Here is a 25,434-nt window from a genome sequence, read left to right on the forward strand (position 1 = left end):
GTACTATTAAAAACTTTCCTCGTATGAGTCTACATATGAGTTAAAAGTGATGTCGGTATTCTATACTTTCGCGGCATGATGTAACACTATGTTTCATCGGTACTTACTCCGGGCGGCGGTTAAAGTTTTTCTGTGAAAAAAAAAGAATTACCGCAAGAAAATGTACCGGTAGTCGTTACTTCAAAGCTATTAAATTTTTGTGGTAATAATATAGCTTTATAGCGTGAATGTAAAAGATGTGTTTATCATGTTATTTTAATACAGCTTGTAGCTCGGCGTGAAAAGAAATATCATGTGTTTTAATAAATTTATAACTTTCGTTCTAAATACATTTATATTTAATTAAATTATCGGTACATTTTATTGTTGATGCTCTTAGAAATATATTTATAAATTTATAAGAATATTTCAAGTATTTTAAATTTGACGTTCTTAATAAATTTTTATATAATTTTAACATGAAAAATTAATAATTGCTTAGATAATATTTATAATTTTTTGCAATACATTTTACCTCGTAGGTATTATGTGGATGTGGTCGACTTGATGGTACAGAAATTTCGGAAGCTATTTCAGCAGCTATACATTTACGTCATAATCATATGAAGCCATTATTTTATGCTCCAAATATTGAACTCTCGGGCGTAGTCAATCATCTTACTAGAGAGATAGATACTACATGTAAAAAAAACGCTCTTGTTGAGGGTGCCAGATTAGCAAGAGCATGTATAAAACCTCTGAATGAATGTGAAGCTTGTACGCACGGCGGTCTTATCATTCCTGGAGGTTTTGGTGCTGCACGCACTTTGTATGCATTACGTTAATAACTCGTGAACAATATATAGAATAAATAGTAAAATAAATAAAAGTAAAATTTTTTTTTACTTATTACAGTAACAAATATAACGCGGATATTATAAATTAAAAAAAAATTTTAATATTAAAATATAGGAATTTAAGTACATTTTTAATTAATTTTGCTCAATTCTTTTTTCTTTATAAAGGAGTAATTTTGCCGAAAAAGGTACTGATTGCACCGTTTTACCTGATTTACAAAAACTTATCGAAGATTTTTATTGTGAAAAGAAACCAATTGCTACTATGTGCATAGCTAGCGCGATCGTTGCTAAAGTATTGAAGGGCGTGACAGTTACTCTTGGCAAAGATTGTAAGTCAGATTATCTCTGCGTTAATATTTTAGTTTTATGATATTTAAAAAGTTATTTCTTACAGCGCCCAAACAGGATTGGCCGTACGCTGACGCAATAAAAAAAGTTAAGGCCATGGGCGCTAAGGTAGAAATGAAAAACGTTAAAGAAGTAACATTCGACAAAGAATATGGGGTTCTCAGTACACCAGCTTGGTTGTATGAACCAGCGACTTATGCGGAAATTTATGATGGCATTGGCAAACTTGTCACTACGTTAAAAAAGTGCATTAATAAGTAATTATTATGCAAATCTATTTCAAAATTATTATGCGTGATGGCACGTTATATTTCATATTTTAATAATTTAGATGCTACAAAATATTTATATACGTTTTACATTTTTATACATAACAAAAAAAAAATTTTCCGTGCAATTATAAAAATATAAAAATAATTTTACTTACCTTGCAAAGCCGCTCTTTCAAATTAATTTAGGATTATGGGATAGGAACGTTATTTTCGAAAAATACATTATATTTTATTATTTTTTTATCACGCCCTTTTAAAATAAAGTGAGCAAAATAGGACGCGCATGTATGTTTTGAATGTGTTAAGCAAATTAAGTCTAATAATATAATTAAAATAACAACAAGTGGGGAAACAACAATAAATCGAGATCTGTAGTAAAGAACTTTCGTCAATTTAAAATTGGTTTTTTTTTTGTGTTTGTTAGGTAACGCAGCAATCTTTGTCACAAATTTTGTTTAAAAAATTGTTTTGGAATTCTATGAAAATTCTGACACAATCTCTTTACTTTAATCTTTTTATAATTATTTTAGTTGGCAAGAAATATGTTTAGAGATTCTTTTACAAAAGTTTAAATTTTTCTTTTTAAAGTTTATCATAAATTTTGGATCGAATAGTACAAAGAGAACCACATTAACGTATTTTCGTAACCAACAGCAAATACAAAGTGGGCAGTCTTTATTATACTTTACTGAATATACGTAGATCTTCACATACTTAAAATATAGCCAATTAAAATTAAAATCGATGCGCGCAAGGCTACGTGCGTTTAACGTAATATTTCACGAAAAAGTGATAACATTGTTTCCGCTGAAATATTAAAATGCAGAGAAGCGAAATAAAAATAATTTATTTATAAGATAATACCGAAGTTTTTCGAAAGTCAGCTCGACGCGATTAAAATTTCATTGCGTGTACTTTTTGTATCTTTCGTTAGAATTAAGGGATATCTCTTTTTTTTTTTTTTCTTTCTAATCTTTACATTCTTAACATCAAACAGTTATGACACGTTTCAAAGTAAAAAAAAACAAAAAAATGACAAATGCAAATGTAAAAACTGAAACTAAAAAGGACACATCTCATGCATATTTTGAAGTATATCCCACATTTTTACGCGTTTCGCATAATTATAAAATAACGAGGCCGCGCGCATGAGCCTCGCAATTTTTGCCCGAACGCAAGTGTCGTTGGTAAGAGTTACCGATTCCGGAATTGTGGCTTACTCGTGCGTAACGTTCACGTACATACGAGCAAGTGAATTCAATCAACGTAAAAGGTCTCCGTGAATAATCGTTGCTACTAGTTAGCTTTGCAAGCGCCTTGCCGAAACGGGAACGTATCTCCAGAAGGTGTTTGTATGACCGACGGAACATATATAGCACCACATGGAATTTCTTAATCGACGCACTGTAGAAAAATCTTATATTCAGGATCTTTCAAACTCGTTACCACCTAACTTAGAGAATAATTTAAACGTTAAGGCTACATGCGTTTTAGATCTAACATCGATTGACCGATAAACAGGAACGGCTGTGCCTTATATTCTTAACGCTACGATCTTATAATCTAATTTAATTAATCGAAATTTTTGCATCGCTCAGAAAATGTTACAGAAGCTTCGTATGGTGCTAGACAAAAAGAGAAAAGTTATCAATGCTTTCGCTTATCTCTGTATCGATACAGAGCATCGTCGGAGTTTTAATGGTAGGAATTATACACCGTTTAACCGACGACGTCATGGGTTAATTTTGAAATACGATTTTCTGGTCGACAGTTTTTAGGCTTGATCGAAAAGTTCTTGTACGCGCACAGTATCGTCCGCAAGTGAACAAATATGCGAACCTTTTCTGTTCTTGTCTTAAGTTTTACATTTCTCCTCCAATATGATAGAAAAACAATGCTTTTCAGACTTTGGTTCTGATCTTGAGGCCAAATTTCGTTTCGTTTGGGAGAAATATCGCGTTTGCGTTTACGATGACGTACACTTTAGCGATATTTTTTTCTACATTCAACTGAGAGCGAGCAGCGGTTCGACGGACATGCGAGACCTTCTGGCCTTATCTTCTTCGTATTGTTTTATCTTCATGAGCTTCCACTTGCCCTTGCTCTGCTTTTTCCTCGGTACTTCTGTGGTGGACACTTCCTCCGCGCTGGACCGTTCCTCTTCTTCTAACATCCTCAGGGTCTCGATAATATTTCTGGGTTCCGTGACACGTCCGGTGGCACTGCCGTTCTTGTTCGCGTACACTACGGAAAGGTGCGAGAAGCTAGACTTCGGCGGCGCTGTAATGTCAGCGAAATCGCGGAAGTTTGCGAAGAAATCACCACCGCGAATTGGCTGTGGTTTTGGATTTCTGTAATAATGTCCGCGGCTGCGGCCGTGATAGTACGGGCTGTAGAGACTCTCGTCTATCGCGTACTCGTCATTTTCTTTATCCTCCGGGTAATAAGTACCGCCGCGGATCACGCCAAAGTTGCCCGATCCCAGTATCGAATGTTGCTCTTTAGTCGCGGCTGTCTGATAATTGCGATCGCGTTGAATGTAGCCTAGGAATCTGTTAGGACGGTATCTCTGCTGCTGTTCCGCGAACGAGAGCCTGTGATTCGCGAAGAGTTCCGCAAAGGACGGGAAGAAGGTTTGACCGTCGGCTGCCAAATTCTTGCCTTCTTCGTCAGTAAATTGCGCGACCTCGGTGTGATCTGTATTTTTCGCCTCTTGGTCTTTAGCAGCGGTGGGTTTCTCTGTTTCGGTCGATTCGGTTGGCTTCTTATCATTCTTCTCGGTGGTAACGATTGGCGTTTCGGGTTCGTTAACCTTTTGCGTACTATCTTCTGTGCGATCTGGCTGCGAGGTTGTCTCGGATTCATCCGGCTCCATATACATGTCGGAGTCATCGTACTCCTCGTCTACTTCGGACGCTGACGCCACAGAGTCCTGAGACAAAGAAAAAAAGAGTTTCTCCACAATTATATTGAAAATTAACATCGTCTTTCAAACAATAAAAATTGATGCGAACGAGAGAAAGTCTGCACAATGCAATCAACCGATAAACAGAAAAATGTTTTACGGCCGCTAAATCGTACTCTCCCGAATTCAGCAGTAATTCATGAATTATTCGCTTTCTTCGCACTTTCAAATGCCTAGGTGCGCACATTAAATATATGAGTAACGAGCGGAACTGGTGGGTCAATTTTAATATTAGAAAATTGATTTAAAATTACCAGAAATTATTGCCAGGGATCGTTCACGATACAAGCAGATAGAAGAATATTAAATCTGTTGTTATATAATTTCCAGTGATCTAATGTTATTTTAAAAGTAGCATTTCTACGATTGATACTTTCAAAGCTAATTCAATGTTACGTGATATAAATGAATTACACCTTAATTGAACACAAACAAGAATTTTATAATTCAGCTTACTTTCTTCTTTCTGTCGTGCTTTTAAATCAATTTCCTGATTAAAAAAAAAAAAAAAAAAGAAATAAAATAAAAAAATAAAAAATAATAATTAAATTAAATTAATGGTCACTACCAAAACCGTAATTTTCTATATCGTTCTTCTCTGAATTATTTTACAGTATCTGTAATGCAGTGGCGACTAGCGATTAGAGATTATTCAAGCCTGACAGGAAAGGTTTCAATGAATGCGAGGTGCAACAGTTCCTTTCGCGAAGTGCATCAGCCGAGCATGCGAGCCAAAGAGAGACAGCGTGCACGTTCGAGCAGTTCATCGTGTCCTCGCCTTGACATTTAAGGCATCTTCGTGCCAGCGACCGTCTGTGCAAGACTAGTTACCGTAAGTACGTTGGTATACTCTCTACACATACCGTTCCACAATAGCGCGTTTCGATTGTACGCGCTACACGCGTATATTCACGTGTCACGATATAATGCGAAACGCATAGATGGTCGTTGAAATCAGTTGCAACACGCCGGTGACACGCCTAGCATTGTTACGAATATGTCAGGTCAGCACTTCGGCATAACTGTGTCTACCTTCTAGACGTTAGCATAATACCTCGCTGCTGTATTTAAATTACCTCTGCATTGTATCGCGAATTAACATTTGCTTCTTGCAGACGTCGATTCAAAATTCATCGAAATATTGGTAATATTTTTGGTTCAATGGCAAAAAACTTTTTTTTTTTCTTTTAAATAATAATAAACGTCTATATGATGCACGAGTATTCTGTAATACTATTGAATTAAATAAAACAAATATAGAACTTTGTAATAAATCGGTCATAAATTAATAATTTAAAAATAACGTTTTAGCGAAAAAATATTATCGCGATCCGTGAGTCTTCTGAGTGTTTTATAAAAATTAATGGATAATAAATTCAACGTGCATCAGCGAATGTGAGCGTGATGGATACCTTATCGTAATTTATAATAAGAATCGAGCGAAATTTGACGAGTAAGATGTATGTATATGAATTTAATTATATGTATTATATTTGTTGAATTTAACGCAGCGTATACTCTAGATTACCGTGGTGTTGAATGTGCTCGGCTTCGTTTATGTCGCGTCGGTATTTAGCCTTGATCCTAAGAGCCTCCGCGTCGCAGCCGTACACTCACGCGTTCCCTCCCGCCCTCCCCATCGTTATCATTCGTATAATAGAGCTTTAAGACGAAGAGTAGTTGTGCGGTACGCTGCGTGAATCCTGGCATTATTCTCTTTTTAGATATGATTTACGGAATACAAAACTGTGTCGAAGCACGAGAGATTCTTGACCGAAGTAAATACTCCGCGCGATATTTTTTATCCGAGACGAAAACGGTAAAAGACAGGGATTATCGTATCTCGCGAGCTTTTTCGTAACCGCAAATGAACGAAATAAATGTTCGATATCTTAACCCATCTTTAATAAGGTGTACCTTACGACTCGTTTGCGATTTACGCGTTTTAAAAGTGTCGCACTCGCGACGCCAGATTTTGACCGCGTTTAAACGCCGCGTCAATCGATTGTAAATTATAATGGCCGCGTCAATCGATTGTAAATTATAATGGCCGCTGCATTGCGATTGATTAGGACGAGCTGCAACCACATTCATGTTGACCGGCTATTACCGGGACGTTGCACGGTGCAGGACGAGGCGGAATGGAGTGGCGTCGCGACACATTTGGCTAATATTTGCAGTCGGAATGGATCTTGTACCTCGATTTTGCCGATTGACGTAAGTTTTGTACAGTGATAATTCGTTAAAGCTGACTGAGGCCCCGTTCTATCTCGCCGGGCATTTACTTGATGAACACGTCGAGCTAATCGCGGTGAGTTCGTTCTGTTGTTATTTCGTTTGCTCCTTTTCGTCGTGTCGAGAAGCACGTCGCGAGCTGTTAATATAGGGAATGCCATGCTAAGTGACTCGAGATTGTCTCGGTCGTGTAATTAACGCGGGTGTTAATTATTCAGGTTCTCGAGAGTGGTGCAGCGACTCGGAGAAAGACGGAGGACCAGGAGGCTGAAAAAGCAGGAGGCCGAAAGAGCGGGAGGCCGGAGGAGCAGGAGGGCGGAGGAGCAGGAGGAGAGGAAGCAGCTTGGAGCATCAGTCAACGGTGTAACTGTAAGGTTAGTTATTTTACAGTAATTTTGTTTCTACATGTTTAATTATTTACAGAAAAATATCCTTGGATTGCTTATCAAAATAATATTAATTTTATATTTTTATATGTTACAGTTGAACATAGTTGGAACTCTAGTGCTGTACATCGCATCATTGAACCAACAGTCTTTTATTTAATTCGAGATAATGAATCTGTGAATATATTAGAGATAGATATGTGATATTTCGTAAACTCATTGCTTTGAAATGAATGCATGGTCTGAAATCTATCTGTGTAAATGTTCAAACCTATGTAAGATACATAATTATCTGTTGAAGTAATTGCTTACACAAGAGAAAGAGAGAGAGAGAGAGAGAGTTTCTTTCATCGTTAATAATTTATTCACAGATTCATTCATGCATTTTGAAAATTAATGCTTAAAAATAAGTAGGCATTTTTCATTATTTTTAAGATTTAACTTAGTTTGGTATCAAGTAACAGTAGGAACTTAGATAAGAAACATGACATAACAATATATTTACACTAGTTGGCTTTAGAAAGTTATTTAAAATAATATTTTGATACTAGAGAGGATGTTTAAGTTAGGTTTAGAATATATCGTAAACCAAATCGTACAATAACTATAGGACATCTCGCGTGCGTCGCAAATTTTTATTTCAATAATTAAACATAAGTCGTATTATCATAACTATAAGGGAAAGAGAAGGAACTTCTCTTTGTTCGTCGAAAAGTTTTCTTACCTCGTGTACGACTGTGTCCTCGGGAACTGGTGCCCCATCTGTAACAAAGAAAAACAAGTCTTTGTGAGAAAGGTTGCATCGCGCTAACACTTACATGCGACATATGCGCAACGTGGTTAAATTGCGGGCACTGATATTTACGATCCAGTTATGTACCGCGGGCAAAGAGCGAGGTATTTCTCGAGAGAAAAACACGCAGGCACGATTGTAGGAGCATGTTGCTGATATCGGTTCGGTAGTTGATATCGGGGAAGTCGATAAAATACGCAATTTATTAAATGTAATCCATTAATGATCACCCTCGATAATAGCACGCGTAGATCATTGAATTGGTCGCACACAGCGGTGGTTGCATATTAAATCGCAATTCCCAAGGAGTTTCGTGGAACACCTTGAGAACGGTACATAGATTTATTATATTGGCAGTCGCGGAAACATATCATGCAAATTATACCATATGAATCGATTATTTACGCTTTCATTTCTTATGGAATTAAGAAGCTTGAGTTTTGTATAACCGATATTTATTTTTTCTTTTATATAAATCGTTTCTATAATGACGCCTGAATTATTTTATTGTATTTTAAATTATTTTTACGCTACAAATTCAACTCTTTGATAAACGATAAAGTAATGTATTTTACCATCGCAACGCGGAAGAGATATGTATTCAATGCGGAATGCAAATTGAAATTGTGCCTGCGTGCTTTTCGTAAATCATCAGTCGTATCTAGTGAAACCTGCTTGAAAATGTGTTACGTAAAAAATATGAGATGAGAAAACAGATGACCGTACGTTATTCCGGAGCATCTAATCAAGTCATTATTAATTAGTTCGCAGACATCAAACTTCCTTAATTAGTTCGTACCTCACCAACGGGTGATCTTGCCGGGTTTCTTTCATCCTCGACACAAGAGAAAGTCAATTACGTCGATGACAAGTCGACGCTTACCGAGGGTTTAGTGCGTCTCCAGAGATCCTTGCGCGTAGCGTGTATAAAGTTTAAGACCCTCGTTCCCTCGGCTCTGCTTGTCAACCGGTGCCTGAGACGCATGGCACCGGGTCGACAACGCTTCCGACATTCTCGTATTTTTTTATCGCGTCGCAAATCTCTGTAGGAGCGCGCCGACCAGTTAGTTTTGTAAACGAATTGCACCAGAAGTAATCGTTTTTAATGAGACGCAAAATATTTACGTAATGCAACTGTGACACACGTGAAAATCGCTCGCAACTCATTTCTGATTAGTTCTGCGAATATGTATGTTCTATCTCGCCGTAGCTGGCTCAAGAGTTTTTCACACTTTACTTTTTCTTTTTTTTTTTTAACGTACCGTTTCGATTTACACATCAAATTGTACATTCGTTGTGCGATCCGATTTTCGGATCGCATCAAAAGGAGTCGGCTCAATGGACTTGTTAAATCGCGGTCTGTCGGCAGTATTTCACCACGCCAATTACGGCACGCCGCAATGTAATGAGGCACCAACCGGCAATTTGTTGGTGTGATTCCGCGGGATTCTCGTAATTTATCGTGCCACGTATCGCGATCAGGAATCACGGGCCTTGACCACCTTCCGCTTAGATTATAAAATAAAGATAAAGTGCATTCGATATATACATACACAAGAGAAATTTTTAATAAAGTAATAAATTAAAAAAAAAAAAAAATTCTATGTAGCATTAATGTAGGTGTTTTAAAACAACTTATAGTTTGTATTGTATAATGAAATGAGTTGTTGGCGAAATAATAGTATTATATTTATATTAAAAAATGTAATAGAAAATATAAATATGATATTTTGTGGTGCGATTGTGAAATTTGTGAAATTAGGCCAAATAATTAAAAGTAATTGACTCAATATTCGTGGGATGAAAGGAAAAAGTAATATGAGCGGCAATAGAATATAAAACTTACTTCAGTACGCGGTGGTTCTTTCAAGTTAAACCGAGCATGAAAATGTCAATTAATTAACCGCCGATATAGCCTAGGCATTCACATACAGTTTCGTTTGCTACATTTATTTTCGTAGAAGAGATCTGCATTGAGTTCAGCGAGGAAGCGTTGCACGATGACACGGTAATCGGTCTTCCTTAAACACGCATGACGTACTTTACTTTCTAGCGACGAACCGCGGGCGCTTTCTGCATAATAGAACAATCAAGTCCGAGTGACGAAAGGTACGCAGGCTCCGTGCTTCATGCGTAATGTAATTCTTGAGTAATAGTTCAGACTGCTGGCTGTTACTTTCGACAATGCAGCGCGTGTTACCGGATCCGAGAACCGTGTTCTATATTGCCGTATACTTTAAATAAAATATATCTTCTTTGATATATAGATTTTATGTGAAAAGACTAGGTTGATTGTGTTATTTTTCGTATGCAATCGCGCGTTAATAATTTCAAATCTATATAAGTACTTACCGTGTATACATCCCGTGTATAAAAATATTAATTTACCGGCTATGTGATACTGTTTTTTTTTTCTTTTTTTTTAATGACGTTTTATTGTAACAATAAGGATGGCACTAAGGCGAGTATTATATTTTCTACCGTGTGACATTATTTTGCTCTCAACATTGTCCCAGCGACACTATTTGCAACATAGCCGGAGATGACGTTTTACTATTGCATTTGCTTCACGTAAAAAAAAAAAAAAAAGAAATATTGCGTGATCATAATTTGATGAGAGTCGATATAAACTTCGCAACACGTATATGTCGCTTCACGGTTTATGGTTATTATTTCATCCATCGAAACTGTTAATTAACCCGAATTTTTGTTATGGGTTTATGAAAGAAATTTGTTTAAAAATTACAGCTTACATATAATTAACGAGACCACATTAATAGTCAGATTTTACAGCAATCAATTTAATGAGAGAAGGAATTTTATCCCTGCTATGTAAATTAAGAAATATTTTTATTTTGTTTAAGTGCTTCTCTTTCCCATTATTTAATATTTGTTTTAAATTGCAACTTGCTTGTCTACGGGTTTATTCGGTTTCATATAGTTAATTGCTAATAATCTGTTTGAGCGTAATGCTTTCAAAAGGATATTTAAAATTGTTATGATTATATAGGAAACAACATTATATAATGTAATCTATCACGAATGTTAAAAACAACCGGTAATCTTTAAGTAGCAATTTTTCATATTTTTAATATATGTTTGAGAAAGCTTTATACAATATATATTTTAATGTCTTAACATTTTAACGTATATATTTTATGGACTTTTAAATTAGAAGTAGAATTTAATCCAATTAAAGTTTTTTTCTTTTATTCTAAGGAAAACAACGTACATGCGAGATGTCCCATTAATCGGTATCGTAATCATGAATTTGTGCATAATTAAAATAATATTTGTAAAAAAATAGATTAGTTATTTAATCTATTTATTGTTTAATGTTAGAAATTATATTTAGTGTATAATTTGTTATTTCGTTGAATTTCGTTGGGATGCTTGACCGTTCGAACGAAATTCAATGCATAAGACAGAGAAAAAGATAAGAGAGAGAGAGAGATAGAGTGAAGGAGTGGGGGTAGTAGTGGGGGTAATCCGCGGCGTACGTGGCTCACGCCACCGTGGCTCACTTCGCTGCAGGGATTCAAGGGCATCGGGCGAAAAAATATAGCTCCTGTGTGGACGGAAAATCACAGGTTTATTGGGCGAACAAAGCGATCAAGTGAGGCGAACTCCCTTCCGCGATCTATCGTCTATACTGGAGAGATAGTCACGAGTGCTTTCTGTGTTTCCTCGGGTAATTTTTCATACATATTTTCAAGTACATTTCTCTCCTTTGATTTGCTCCGCGTAAATTACATCGATATTAGGCAAAAGCTATTTCATTCTAGTTCGCATTAGAAAGAGACGAGCAGCGAGCTGAGCCACGTTCGAAAATAATTCGGGTTGATAGAATTTTTACTCGGGCTTGCTTTCGATGAGTTCTGATTAATCGAATCAATCGTTAACATTCAGTGCTATTACCGGTAGTTTTTACGAACGCATCGCGGAAGGCGTGGAAGCGCCACGGTCGATAAAAACGCAGTTGGTAGTATTGAACGTTAACCGCCAATTTGTTTCGTCGAGAAGGCGATCGAAGGTGATCGAAGCGAGCCGTGGACGACAATTATTACAACGCATCCGTACAAGGTCGTAACGTATTACAAATAATATTCAGCGTTAGACTCGCGTACATAGTCGTCTGTAACGTGTTAGGTGCGTAGTGATCGAAACAAACACGCAAAGGTCAGTGCACAGGTAGCGTACGTGATTCGCGCGTTATCGTCACGTTTCTCCGTTAATATTTGGCTGGCGGTATTCGAACATGTTGCGAAGCTTTCGTTTAACTAATTATGTGTATTTTTTTATGACGTAGGAAGTTTATCAGACCAGGGCATTTAGAGGAAGGTGAGCGTACGTCGTACGGGACACCCACACCATCGGATCGTCGAGTCTTCCGTTTTCATCTGTTAGCAGCCAAGGATGTCGTGCTACAGCGAGAAATACTTTTCTTCAATCAACAAAAATGCTTTATTCGCATTTTATTCTTGTTAATTTGTAATTTTAAAATAATTTTAACATTTTAAATGGAATAATGAAACATTGAATTTGGGAATTTGATTAAAAATTACAGTTTAGATAATTCGACAAAATTGATACTTAGATTTTAACACAGTAAAAGTAAATTTAATAAGAGAAGCAATTTTATCTCCGCTATGTAAATTTAGAAATAACTTTATTTTGCGTGCTTCTCTTTTTTATTATTAAATATTTGTTTTATACTGCGACTTGTTAGTCTACGAATCTATTCGATTAAGCTAGTTAATTATTGATAAGCCGTTTTAGCGTAATAATTTTAATTAAGAGCGCATCTATAATTTGTAAGGATTTTATGGGAAACAGTATTATATTTTTTAATTTTTTTTTAAATGTAATCTCATGAATTTAAAAAATAGTCTGTAATTTTTAAATGGCAATATATTTTTAATATACGATCGAAAAAGCTGTTTAAAATATATATTTTAATATTTGAACAATTTAATATAAATATTTTATGAATTTTTAAATTTAAAGTGCAGCTATTTCAATTTATTCAAAGCTATTGCTCACAATCAGTTTATATTAAAAATTGGTAATTATAATTTATGTAGAATTATAATTCTAAATTCACGATAAATATTTATTATGGTAAAATTACATAGATTAAAGAAATGTGTAACTTTTCTCTCATACAACATTCATGAGATTACATATCGGACGATATGTTGATGCTGTTGGAAAAAAATTAAGACGTGATATAGCTTGCTGTTTTCTACTATCGTATAGTCGCGTACTACTTAGAAATTGTAATAGGTTCGCAAACGACATAATCAAATCACAAATCAAAGGTTTCAAGATTCTTACGGGTGCGCTGACGAGGAAGCGATTACCGTTAAAGTACGTTGTTCCTCTTGTTCCTTTTTACGCCTTAGGACGCGATAGGAAAAGACACGAATTATTACGTGAAACGAGAAGAAAATTTCATGCCGCCGTAGATGGAATTCAGGGGAAAGCTTCCTGCTTTCGAACTTTCCGAAAAATTGGTGACGGCAGCCGGCGCCGTAGGCTGTTAACATGTAACCGAATACTTTATAAAATTTTCCTGATTTATCAGCTTTTTCGATCTGAATTAGTAATGAAGAAAACAGGGTGTGTCTGATTTTTTAGCGTCGAATGGAATAATTTCAAACCAACGTTTCCTTAACATCGTAAGCGTGTTATAAAATAATGATTTATAAATGTAATTGATAACATTGCATGTTTGCATGAAAGAGATGTATTGATAAATATTTGATGAAAGCTTCTAAAAATGAACGACACACTTCTGTCTTGTAAGAAGCGATCTTCGCATCAATAATCATTAATGAGACAGGCGGTCGGTTTAATATTCTCATAAATTTCTCAGTGATTTCGACATAAGATTTATCCTAGATGAATTTCCTTTCTCGTGAATTCGACGTATTCTAAAGAGAATAACATATATGAGCGGCGAGCTATTCTATTAATCGATACCGTAATCACGAGTTTGTGCATGATAAAAATAACGTTAGCTTTAAAAAAGAATTAGATACTTATACGAGCTTACTTTAATTAAATCTCTTCAGTCTTTATCTTTGTCAATCACTAAAGTTGCTTCAACTTTGGTGATTGACAAAGATAAAGACTGAAGAGATTACTTTTTTTTTTATATAAAATATTACAAAACGTGCTTTGTTAATGCATATTCGAGTGCTTCCTATGCCTCTTTCGCATTAAAAATAAATTATAATGTTATTTATTTATATACAAGCTCATAGATAAATTATATTTATTTTTCTAACTTAATTGTGCGAGAACTGCGAACGATTGATATAATCGACAAGTATGATAAGATACGTACCCGTTGCAAATTCGTGATGCATTGGATTTAATGTTAGAAATGATATTCAGTGTATAATTTATTAACGCGTTGAATTTCGTTGGGACGCTTGACCGTACGAACGAAATTCAATGCGTAAGAGAGAGAAAGAGATAGAGCGAAGGTGGGGGATGGGAGTAGTGGGGGTAACCCGCGGCGTACGTGGCTCACGCTACCGTGGCTCACTTCGCTGCAGGGATTCAAGGGCATCGGGCGAAAAAATATAGCTCCTGCGTGTACGGAAAATCACAGGTTTATTGGGCGAACAAAGCGATCAAGTGAGACAAACTCCCTTCCGCGATCTATCGTCTATACTGGAGAGATAGTCACGAGCGCTTTCTGTGTTTCCTCGGGTAATTTTTCATACATATTTCCAAGTACATTTCTCTCCTTTAATTTGCTCCGCGTAAACTACATCGATATTAGGCAAAAGCTATTTCATTCTAGTTCGCATTAGAAAGAGACGAGCAGCGAGCTGAGCCACGTTCGAAAATAATTCGGGTTGATAGAATTTTTACTCGGGCTTGCTTTCGATGAGTTCTGATTAACCGAATCAACCGTTAGTATTTAGTGCTATTACCGGCAGTTTTTACGAACGCATCGCGGAAGGCGTGGAAGCGCCACGGTCGATAAAAACGCAGTTGGTAGTATTGAACGTTAACCGCCAATTCGTGTCGTCGAGAAGATGATCGAAGGTGATCGAAGCAAGCCGTGGACGACAATTGTTGCAACGCATTCGTACAAGGTCGTAACGTATTACAAATAATATTCAGCGTTAGACTCGCGTACATAGTCGTCTGTAACGTGTTAGGTGCGTAGTGATCGAAACAAACACGCAGAGGTCAGCGCACAGGTAGCGTACGTGATTCGCGCGTTATCGTCACGTCTCCCCGTTAATATTCGGCTGGCGGTATTCGAGCACGTTCCAAAGCTTTTATATAAGTGATTATCGTGTTCTGTTACAACGCAGAACATTCGTCGGACTAGAACACCGAGAGGAAGACAATTGCGCGGTGTACGGGACTTTCGCACTATCGGAACGTCGAGACTTTTTCATCTTCATCTAGTGGCAACCAAGGACGATGTGCTGCGAAAAATACTTTTGTTTGATCAGCGAAGATGCCGGTTGATGCAAGCTTTCTTCTGCAACGATCTTTGAACCGGGATTATATACGAATTGTAATTATTTTTATATGTAACATTAATTTTTATTTTATTATGTTTTTTCTTAGTATTTTTATTATTTGTTGAGAATTTGATTTTTTTATAATAAAGATATTGCTTTTTATAAGTATAATGTCGTCGCGGTGAATAAAATATATAAATATTTTGTTCATGTAAAATGTTTTTCTGTTCAGGTCGAAATCCAGAGAGGACCATGACGTACAGTTGATCTTGTTAGGAAAGAGGATTCAGGACGACAGGCCAATCATTCTGAGAGGAGGAGGAGGCTTGGGATAAGCATCTTGCTTCAGCGGGGCAACCTTTGGGTAAGAATCATTTTCCATTTAAAATTAATACTATTTTGTAATTCATCTTGATCACGTTGTCGTTTCAATATTAATAAAAATAGAATTTAATAATTATTAAATCAAACAATTTTTATATTTAGAAAAATTTAATTTAATTTAATTTAATTTTATTTATTTTTAATTGTTTAACTGAAAGAATAATTAGAAATACGTAAAAATTATTAGTTTTTAAACAGGAAATATTATTTGGTCGCACCTACAATTTAATTTTTCTTTCATATGTTACAGATTATTGCAGTTCAATATCTCCGCTGCTGCGCATCGTTCGGTGAGTCAAGTTTTTTTTTACAATGTAATGTTGCACATTTTATATTGAAAAACAATATTAATTATTATAAATATATAATAATATGTAAAATATACGCATATATCAACATCGCGAAAAATCGGGTGGGAATATTTAAACAAATATACAGATATTTAGCAATATCTGCAATTTTATCAATATTAACATATCGTCGTTTTGCTATTAGTATTACATTATAAATTAAAATATAATATTAACCCTGGTTAAGAAATATTTTGATTGACTTCACGCGCAGTACGTTATTAATTTATATCCCAGAAATTAGGTAATATAAATTCCAGATATTGAGGATCATTGTTAATAATCAAAGATATCATAGAAGTCTCACGGTATAGAACGTGGGAGTTTTAAATTAGCCACGCCTTTATCTTCGTTAAAAAAAAAAATTGCGTTGAGAAGGATTGTCGAGAAGGAGACGTAGAGAGAAGAGCACTCGTCGCTCGAAAATATTTCTTGAGAGTGAAAGCATCCGGCTTGCCATATACCTTCGAAGCAGCCCCAGTCGGCGTTGCGCGTTATACGTAGTAGCAATAGCCCCGCAAGGGGAACGTGACGACTTTAAACTTTCGTTTAATTTATCGCAGCGTTGGCGAGAATTCAATCACGAACTTTCTCCCGAAGGGAAGTCCCGATGAGATCGGCAAACTGCTTAACGCGATACTTTCTTCGCGCGAACTCTCTTCCCTCTTATCCTACGTTATTTTATATCCGACGTTGAGCGATAAGATTTCGCCACGGGTAGATTTCATCATCAGATTTTCTATCATATAGAAATAAGTGGAGGTGAAGTAAACAGCGAAAATGTACTTAACGAACGCTACCCAGTTTTAAGTTTAGATGAAATGCGAACAATGATCAATGGTAGGCTTGAATAATGTATTTTTCGTGTCTCCCGTCATGCCCAACTTTGATCAAGATACACGTTCCTGTCGATTTTTTTTCGATGTCGCTTAAAATAATTCACTTTATCTGGAGAACAGAGACATTGCAAGGGCAGTGCTCGCGTTAAATTGAGAGTACAAGAATTTTTTCGAGACACATACCGCGTAATCAACCGCCGTTATACCGCGCTGTAATGTTCGAAATACAACTGCAATGCTTTATCGTAGGTTGACACGCTATATTTCACAGGGCGGATACATAGGTCAGATGTCTCGTGAAATATTTTATCGGGTAATAATATTTTTGCTAATCTTAATAGAACTTAGATACGTCATTAACGGAAGCGGCCTCGTATTGCGTACTTGTAGGTTTTTTAAATTTTTATTTTAAGAAATCGTGGCGATTGAGTAGAAGCATCGATTTTCGGGACGGTTTAAGTTTTTCGGGTTGTAGGAGATTGACCTTGACAATGCTGTCAACCCATTTAGTCAGTGTTCTCTGGCAACCACGGTTCGATGCCACTTTCACGATCAGAACTATATAATTATCTTGCTGCGAGGGTTCCTGTAAAACTCGTTTCTGAACTCGAATATGCGAAGAAGGGGGATATCCCATCGTTCGTTCACTCAAATCTTAAGTTGGACTATACAGTTAAAGCCTGGAATGCATTTGTCAAGGTTGTCGAAAATATTTTAGAGAACCGAAAATAAAAAGAAAAAAAATTCGATAAAGGATAGATTGTATAAATCTATTTTTGTACCCTTTCGTTTTTTTTTTTGTTTAAAAATTTTTTTAAGTAACTAATACAGCTTGATTTAATATACAATTATTTTTATCAGTTTTTTACTATACGTTTATAAATATTTTCATAAATAATTATATAAAAAATATATGAAATATACATAAATGAAACTTACTAATTAACATTTTCGGTATTATAATGACAATTGTAGATTATAATAAATTTGTTAATATTTTCTATCAAATATATTATTTATCAGTTATGAATAGATCGTTGTTAGATACAAGAAACAGTTTTGGCGTAGGCTATGAAAATCGTTCCCCGACTTTCTCTTCTTCTCTCTCTTGCTCCTTTACTCTCTTCGTCGTGATGTACTTAACTTCCGGGTGTCACGAGATATGTATATCGAACACGATGACGAGAACTCTTGATTCTTTCCCGCGAAGTACCCTTACGGCTGATGAGTTAACAACGCGGCTTAAACGTAAATCTATTGGAATCGTGATTCCCGTTGGGCACGATTCGTTGTAGTAGATCGCCGCGATCTTTTCGACGGCTGCGCGAGAGAAAAGTGGCTACTGATTATCCCTCATCCTGTCAATTTCACGGCGCGGGATTTGTATTATACTTAGATCGCTCGATCCGTTCCCCGCAGGTTCTTTTCTCGCGATCGAGAGACGTTATTGCCGCTGCGTAAACTGCAAATTCCTCGTTTGAGAACACAGATCGCTTTCATAATCTCCCTAAGGCTAATTGCGGCTTCGTATTATTTTCCTTTTAGTTTCTACCTCGGGGAACATTCTATAATGAGAGGGATAGTCCTTCTCCGGCACGAATTTTATATAGCGTTATTTTTACAAAGAGTTTTATATGGCGCTACGTAGAAGGAGTCGTGTAAGCTCTATGAGAGTGACGTGCCGCATTCTAGGACGTTGTTGTTTCGAAACCGATAGTTCTTCGCAGTCATTAGACCTTCGTGCGATGCGTATCGATGACAAGTATGAGAAAACATTATTAAAGTACGAGCGCCTGGGAAGGACATAGCATCCTTGTTACCGTTTTCTTCCTGCATAACTAATTGTCGGTGGGATCTAGAGCGCCTCGATCATTGGCACAAGGACGCTTTGATCATTAAAGTTCTGCGGTAACCAATTAACTCCGAGACGAATGGTGAGCTCCGGTACGCGTTTCTGTTTCTTCTGTTACATCTCATTAATCAAAGTCACACTAACGAAGATGATGATTTTCGATAATACGTCTTTCGTCAGATAGATAATTGTCATTCTTAATGTAGCTTCATCAGAAGAAAATCAATTAGTGGCTTACATTCGTTAAATAAAATTTATGTTTGAGCAAGATCGCCGATGCGCTTAAAAGACTTTTCACCGCGCTATGATTTATGCATCCACGGGAAATATCGCAATTAAAAATAATAATCAGAAATTAGTGATAAATTCATATTTAAAGTTGTCGGGGTTTTGTGCCTAAGATTAATTAATTCTTAACGCGCTTCAGTTCTATTGTTAATTTATGAACGGAGCTCACCGGCCGTTCCAACGTGATCAAAAGCCGACCATCTAATAATCGGTCATTTTCTTCATTGCGTTACACATAGAGGCGTAAATGTCAGCTGACCGATCTTGAGAGGAAATTACTCACGGAAAGTTGTAGATATTATAGAACCGGTAAAAGTATCGGCGAGATTATTTCGATATCGTTGCGCGTCGACGTCGAATAGCGCGGTATAACATTGCAAATTACGTTATCGCGCGTTTTCAATGGGTAAAGGAAATTTTATTGAATACATTTCGAAATGCCTGCATACCTCGTTGTACGTACGCCTCGACACTGAGAGACGCATAAAAATTGATAAACGTTTCAGCTACCAATCGTTTTATTTTTAGCGCGGCATGGCGTGCACTGTAGGCCTCGTTGATCTGTATAGGTGTTAAATACATTGTTCGCTGAAGTTGAATGATCTGGTGCGTGTAGGTGGGATTGTCGTCGTGACTACCGCTTGATTGGCGGCCACTCGGGAATGTATCCGACGTATTTACGCATGTGAACGTTTCGCCTATCGATTGTACCGCGCAGGATAATAGGCGTAATATGCGTGCCAAGGTTCACGAGTCACGCATAATAATGTGACCCGCGCGATAACGATCCCGCGCTTCGCACACGTGCATGAGTCGACGCGCAAAAGTGATGCACGCATTGGTCACGTCGGGAAGCGTGTTACTTTCACACGCGATCTTGCCATCTTTGGCGTCCTTGCCGATTTTTTTTTGCGCGGTTAACGGATAATAAGCAGTAAATTTATGCCACTCGCGCATATTCCGATGCGCTTTCGCGACCTGTAATATATCATTTTAGAGATAAATCTACCGGCCTGCCGCGAGAATACACATAGATATATATATATATATATATGTATATTTTGGGATAGGATTACCGTCACGTCCTTCGCAGCGCAATATTATTTATTACATTGCTTTTAACATTCAATTTAGTTTTGTAGCAAATATCTTTATAAAGATATAATTTACGATGTGATATTTATATTTTTAAATTGCAAGAAGATTTGCGCGAAGCAGATAGATAAACGATACGTAATGGTTATTCTTTCATAAGTGACACGTTTGATTCTTGCAATTACGAGTGTTTGTAGAAACGTAGGCTGCACACAATAAGGTGTCGATGGTTTGCTGAATACTTCACATTCACGAGCAAGGTTTCGCCTTTTCGCGTAGAAACCCGCGGCGAATGCGGTTCATTATACATCAATCACTCCACTTCTTGAAACGGTTTCAGTAATATCTCCTCAGCAGGTCGCCGTATACCGTTTCGAGTAGCTAACTAGTGTGCATTTGAGATTTTGCCGTGCGATATATATGTAAATTTTGCAGAAAGCCGGCCGCCGTTTATGACGCAGCCGAGCAATAATTTTTCGGAGAATAAAGCACGCTGAGACTTTGTTCTCCTTTCGAGAATATCACATCTTACGTATGATCTTGCTTACGCCGCCCATTTAGCCTGTCGGCATAATTAATTGTTTTCCACGGGGATAATTTGTCAGCACAAGTAATGATTAGAAAGTACGCGCAAATTGAAGAAATATTAGGCCGTAATTAGTCGCAGGGCTTCGGTTCCTAAATCTTTAATTGTAATTATTAATTTGCACTTTGCGCCGTCATTATTTACGTCGCAAGCGAAGTGTAAACGAAATGCGCTTTCACGCGAGACTTTCGCGTACGTATAGAAAGTCAATGCAAACAATCAATCGATCGTGCGACATCGGATTATCGTGCAAACGGCAACAGGCTGTAAACGTGCGGGAGGATAAACTGGTTAACTCGAGGGGATACGGTGAAAGTGAACGAAAAATGATCTGGTTATCACGAGAAAGAGCTCTCACGCATGCCAGATACTTTCACGTTATAGTGTTGGCATTGTCCATGTGCGCTATATCGCAAAAGTGACTCAGTAGAGAGTCTTTCTCTTTAGCCAGACAACAGATAATGAGTCGCAGTCGATTCTCTTTAATCACGAACGGTAGGCGCTTTTTAAATTGGATCGGTCACGCGAATTATCTTTCATTTATCGATGCATTTTTCTTGTACCGGCTTATTATTACAACATGTTTGCAATTCGATTATAATTCGCGAAAGATTTTTTGGGTTTTTTTTTTCTTTTTTACTATAGGAAATTTCTATGCAATATTAGTTATCATTTGCAAAAATTATATCAATGAAAAGATAAGATAATTATAACTTTAATAAAATCTTCGATCGTTTATCTTTCTTATTTCTTCCGAAAAATCTATTATCAATATCCTACGTGCGTACATTCTTGCTATTATGGAATCACTTTCACGCAGTTTCTCAGAGATCTCTAACCTCCGGTAACGTGTGGTCACGACATCTCCGCTACGAGGAGTATCCTACAAAAATGCACTGCTAGCCATCTCTTCCTGTTTAACGTAACTTTCTTAGTTCATTCCGTTGTGGGCTCTTACCGATCATCTAATGACTTCCTTGAAATTATTTCTTTCATTACTCTTGAAGTAACTCTAGTCGTGTAACGTGTATTGCGTGTTTCAACGAACTTCAACGTCTATAGCCTCACGATAAAAAATTAAAAATTCAACGTAAGAAATTAGTAACGAATTAAGAATTGCCGACAGGTCGAAGAATATAAGGCATGTAACGTAATGAAAAAAAATAGAATACTTTGATATCGCGTTAGGGCTTATTAAACGAAAAAGGGGAAAGGAAGGGTAGGTTAAAGTTTATAGCAACTCTTGACCGGAACTGTTTTCGCTGAGTACGAACATCGTGGCATAGGGAATATTTAACGTTTTTTTTTATACGCTATGGCGTAAATATTCCGGACATACACGCGTACGGATGAGTAATCTCACAACTCGGCGAGTGAAAGATATTCCGGTCTGAAGGGGCACGGAGAAAGTAGCCGATCGTCGAACCGAGGCTAACGCCGTTCTTTCGGGTTCATCCTGTCGTCCATGAATCGTTATCGTGAATCGGACGGAACATCGACTGCTGGATCGCCTACACGATGATTTACGGCCGAGCGTTTAAGGATCATAAGTACGATGAATGAACGCGTTCGCGCATCCATCGGTCTTTCGCCGGATAACAAATTGCCAATCATTTATCTAAGATACCAAATTCTGGAACGCTGATCGCGCGGGTTAGAATGCATTCTTGTTCTATAAAACGCGGTGATTTTGGTGTATTAATATATCGAAACAATACGAGGCAGTTTTGTCAAGAATTTGCATTGCTAGGCGAAATATTCAAGATTTGAGAAAGTGAAAACTGAGGCTCGTTCTGCTACCACAATACGTATTTTAATACGGTTAATATTTGTATAGCTTTAGCTACTGTAAGTCTGTGGTCAGAAAATATAAACCTTTATGCACCTACGTTTTTTTTAATAACACTTACTTTTATCGGTGATTATCTAATGATACTTTCGAATTGTAGTACACAACGTTCGCGTACAAAAAAAAAGAAAAAAAAAATTATAACAACGTGATGCAAGAATGTGTGCTTCTGTTCGTACTCCAGTAACTTCCCGTATTAGCTTTCTCCTCTAATAATTAAATCTGTAAGCGTTGCCTCTTCCTAATTTGCGAAACAAATTAAGATTTGCTACGGTTGCCATTTGTACATTCGTCACAAATAGTATGCACGTCACTTTGATATATTATCTTGCCACTTTAAATGATTTTGTTTGACACAAATTGGTTTAATTTTTTTCATCGCTTTGGTTGCGCGAAACAATGTAGATAAATATAGCCGCGGGTTTTAAAGAAAGTGTGACACGACGAGTAAAATATCTACTCTTATTTGATGACTGGCGACGATTTCCTGGTTACTAAAGCGAGTTCGTTCCGCTATTGCAATAAATTACTGAGTTGCTATTACAAATTAGGTGCCCTTATATGGCCAACCAGCTGGAAAATGTCCCGCTCGCCCATTTTTGTATAGCTATTACGTTCTTGTAGAAGAACACGCGGATGCTATGCGGATGCACGGTAGAAAGAACGCGTTGACAAGGCTAATGAGTACGTTAAACAGGATTTGATGTAGTTTTGAATCACGATTCTCTATTATTTCGCTAATTTCATACACAATCATATTTTTAATATAAATGATACAGATATATATTTATATTTTTTTTTTCTTAAACGATCGAGATTTAAAAAACTATATTTTAATTAAAAATTTAAAGATATTTGATATAAATAGAAAGAAAAAAAATTCTTTGATATATTTATTATTTATACGCGTGTCTTAGCGATTTTTATATTTTCTCGATCAGCTGTATTTAAATTTTGTTTTAAAGAAACGTTTAATATTACGACCAGTACTTGATGAAGTAAATGTTACAAACGTTCTTATTTATGTGAGTTGACCAGGCGGAGAATGTCTCTTGTTTACCATTTTTGTCTGTCGATTGAGCTACCATGTGTATGTGATCCTGAAATAAGCCAGGGAGACTAAAGAGACACAAGTGCCGTTACTTCACTCGGTCAGATTTCTTAAAAGGCACGAGATATGAGGAACTAGATTTAGCTTCGATATAAGTAGCGCTTGCCATTCTTAACTTCCCCTGTGTCTCGCGCGTCGCGATTTTTTTATTCTTTTATTTTTATCGTTATTGAGAATCTATCGGGCATCTAATCGAGATATTACGAGCGAAATAAATCTATACAAATTTGCAAAATTTCGATGCACGTATGAGTAAAATAATTCAATTCAGTTAAAGTCTAGTATTTATCTATTATATTTTGCTCGACTTTAAACTCATTAGCTTGGCATTCAGTCGTCTATCGAAATTGGCCGTGTCGGCAATTATGAGGTGTTGTGCATTTCGAAAGAATCGACAGATAGGGAAAGAACCGGAAAAACGAGAGGAACTGCCGGATTGGTGTGAAGGTATTTCTAGAACGCGGTTGGTTAGACAATTTTTGCGAACGGCTCTTTAAAGGAGATATATTATTAGGAAATTTTATGCGGCAACAGCAGTCGGTTTCCTTTTGCGTTCGCGAAGGATCTTGGCGAATGGTAACAGACGTATTATCCATGCTTTACTCTCTTAGAATATAAAGTAAACTTTATTTTTTCTTTTTCTTTTTGCCACGGGGAAATATATAGAGATCGTATAATCCGCGAAGTATAAATCATTATTGAGTATTGGCTGGTTTGTGCCTTTGGATTCGCATGCGTAGGTATTATTGCCTTGATATCGGTATTATTCATCTGATAATCTCCTAGGAACGAGTTTTGTGTAGGACAATAAATAATCTCATAATTAAAAAAAATAGAAATATTAAAGAATATACTTATTTTCTCATATGGCTGTTTTTAGATAGAATTACGATAGTAAAACCACAAAATGGTTTGAATTGCTGAGTGAATTGTTACGAGGTGATTCAAATACGTTGATTGCATATATTATCACACGCACCGTTACGCATAATTACTTCATATCATCGAGCAGTTTACGTGAGAGCAAAAAAATCGAGAGCAAACATCCAAGTACGACATTGAAACTGGATAATTAATTGAATTTTTTTTTATACGAATATAAATGTGAGAAATGAGTTTTTTTGCGACATTTAAAAATTAAATATCTTTATACTGCATACTCTTTCGTTAATATTTCCACAATAAAATATTAATCCACGAAAATCGTGGAAAATTCCAAAGATTAAATTATAAAAAACAGAATATTTACTTGCGACGAAATTTATAGATACACCTTGTAAATCCGTAATGAACAGGAAAGCAAAGATCGATCGGTAAAACTAAGCGAGCGTCGACCCGAATCGAATCATATGAGATCGCAAGTGGTAGATTGCATAGATCGGCGGTGTTTTACAAACGTAATTAGTTGTACTGGTTTCCCCTATGCTATAATTTTGAATCAGATACAGATATGGTTTAAAACTTTACTATAATTGTACATCGGCGAACTGGTCACCACCCCATATCGCCGATTATCGGCCAAGTATTTAGAGAAAGTAATTCCTTTACATTCCGTCCGGCTAATTAGAAACGGAATTGTAACTTTCTCGGAGGAAGTAACATCTAAAATTCCATATCTCGTTTCCCGTGTTATATAAATCGTAGAGTTATATATATAGCTGTGTTTTCAAAAGGCGAGAAACTTTGGCCGGCCCCGGTATACGTGAGGAAATGAATTGCAATGCGATGGTCAGCACTTACGAGACG

The 25,434-nt window shown here is 36.6% G+C and overlaps 1 protein-coding gene and 1 long non-coding RNA gene across 2 annotated transcripts in view; one reads left to right on the forward strand and one right to left on the reverse strand.

The window, feature by feature from the left end:
* Window positions 1-1,673: 1,673 nt before the first annotated feature.
* LOC139113131 (uncharacterized) overlaps window positions 1,674-25,434 on the reverse strand; it is a 48,224-nt gene continuing 24,463 nt past the window's right edge. Inside the window, exons 2-3 of the mRNA XM_070674059.1 lie at window positions 7,770-7,807; window positions 1,674-4,391 (exon numbers count right to left, since the gene is read on the reverse strand). Of these exons, the coding sequence (XP_070530160.1) occupies window positions 3,465-4,391; window positions 7,770-7,807 (965 nt within the window). The 3' untranslated portion in view covers window positions 1,674-3,464. The remainder of the gene's footprint in view (window positions 4,392-7,769; window positions 7,808-25,434) is intronic.
* Window positions 6,522-20,093, forward strand: LOC139113135 (uncharacterized). The gene is made up of 4 exons (XR_011547633.1): window positions 6,522-7,028; window positions 12,148-15,387; window positions 15,567-15,698; window positions 15,969-20,093. It is a non-coding gene; the product is annotated as an uncharacterized lncRNA (long non-coding RNA).

Source organism: Cardiocondyla obscurior, linkage group LG02 (genome assembly GCF_019399895.1).
Source record: "Cardiocondyla obscurior isolate alpha-2009 linkage group LG02, Cobs3.1, whole genome shotgun sequence".
Taxonomy (NCBI): Eukaryota; Metazoa; Arthropoda; class Insecta; order Hymenoptera; family Formicidae; genus Cardiocondyla; species Cardiocondyla obscurior.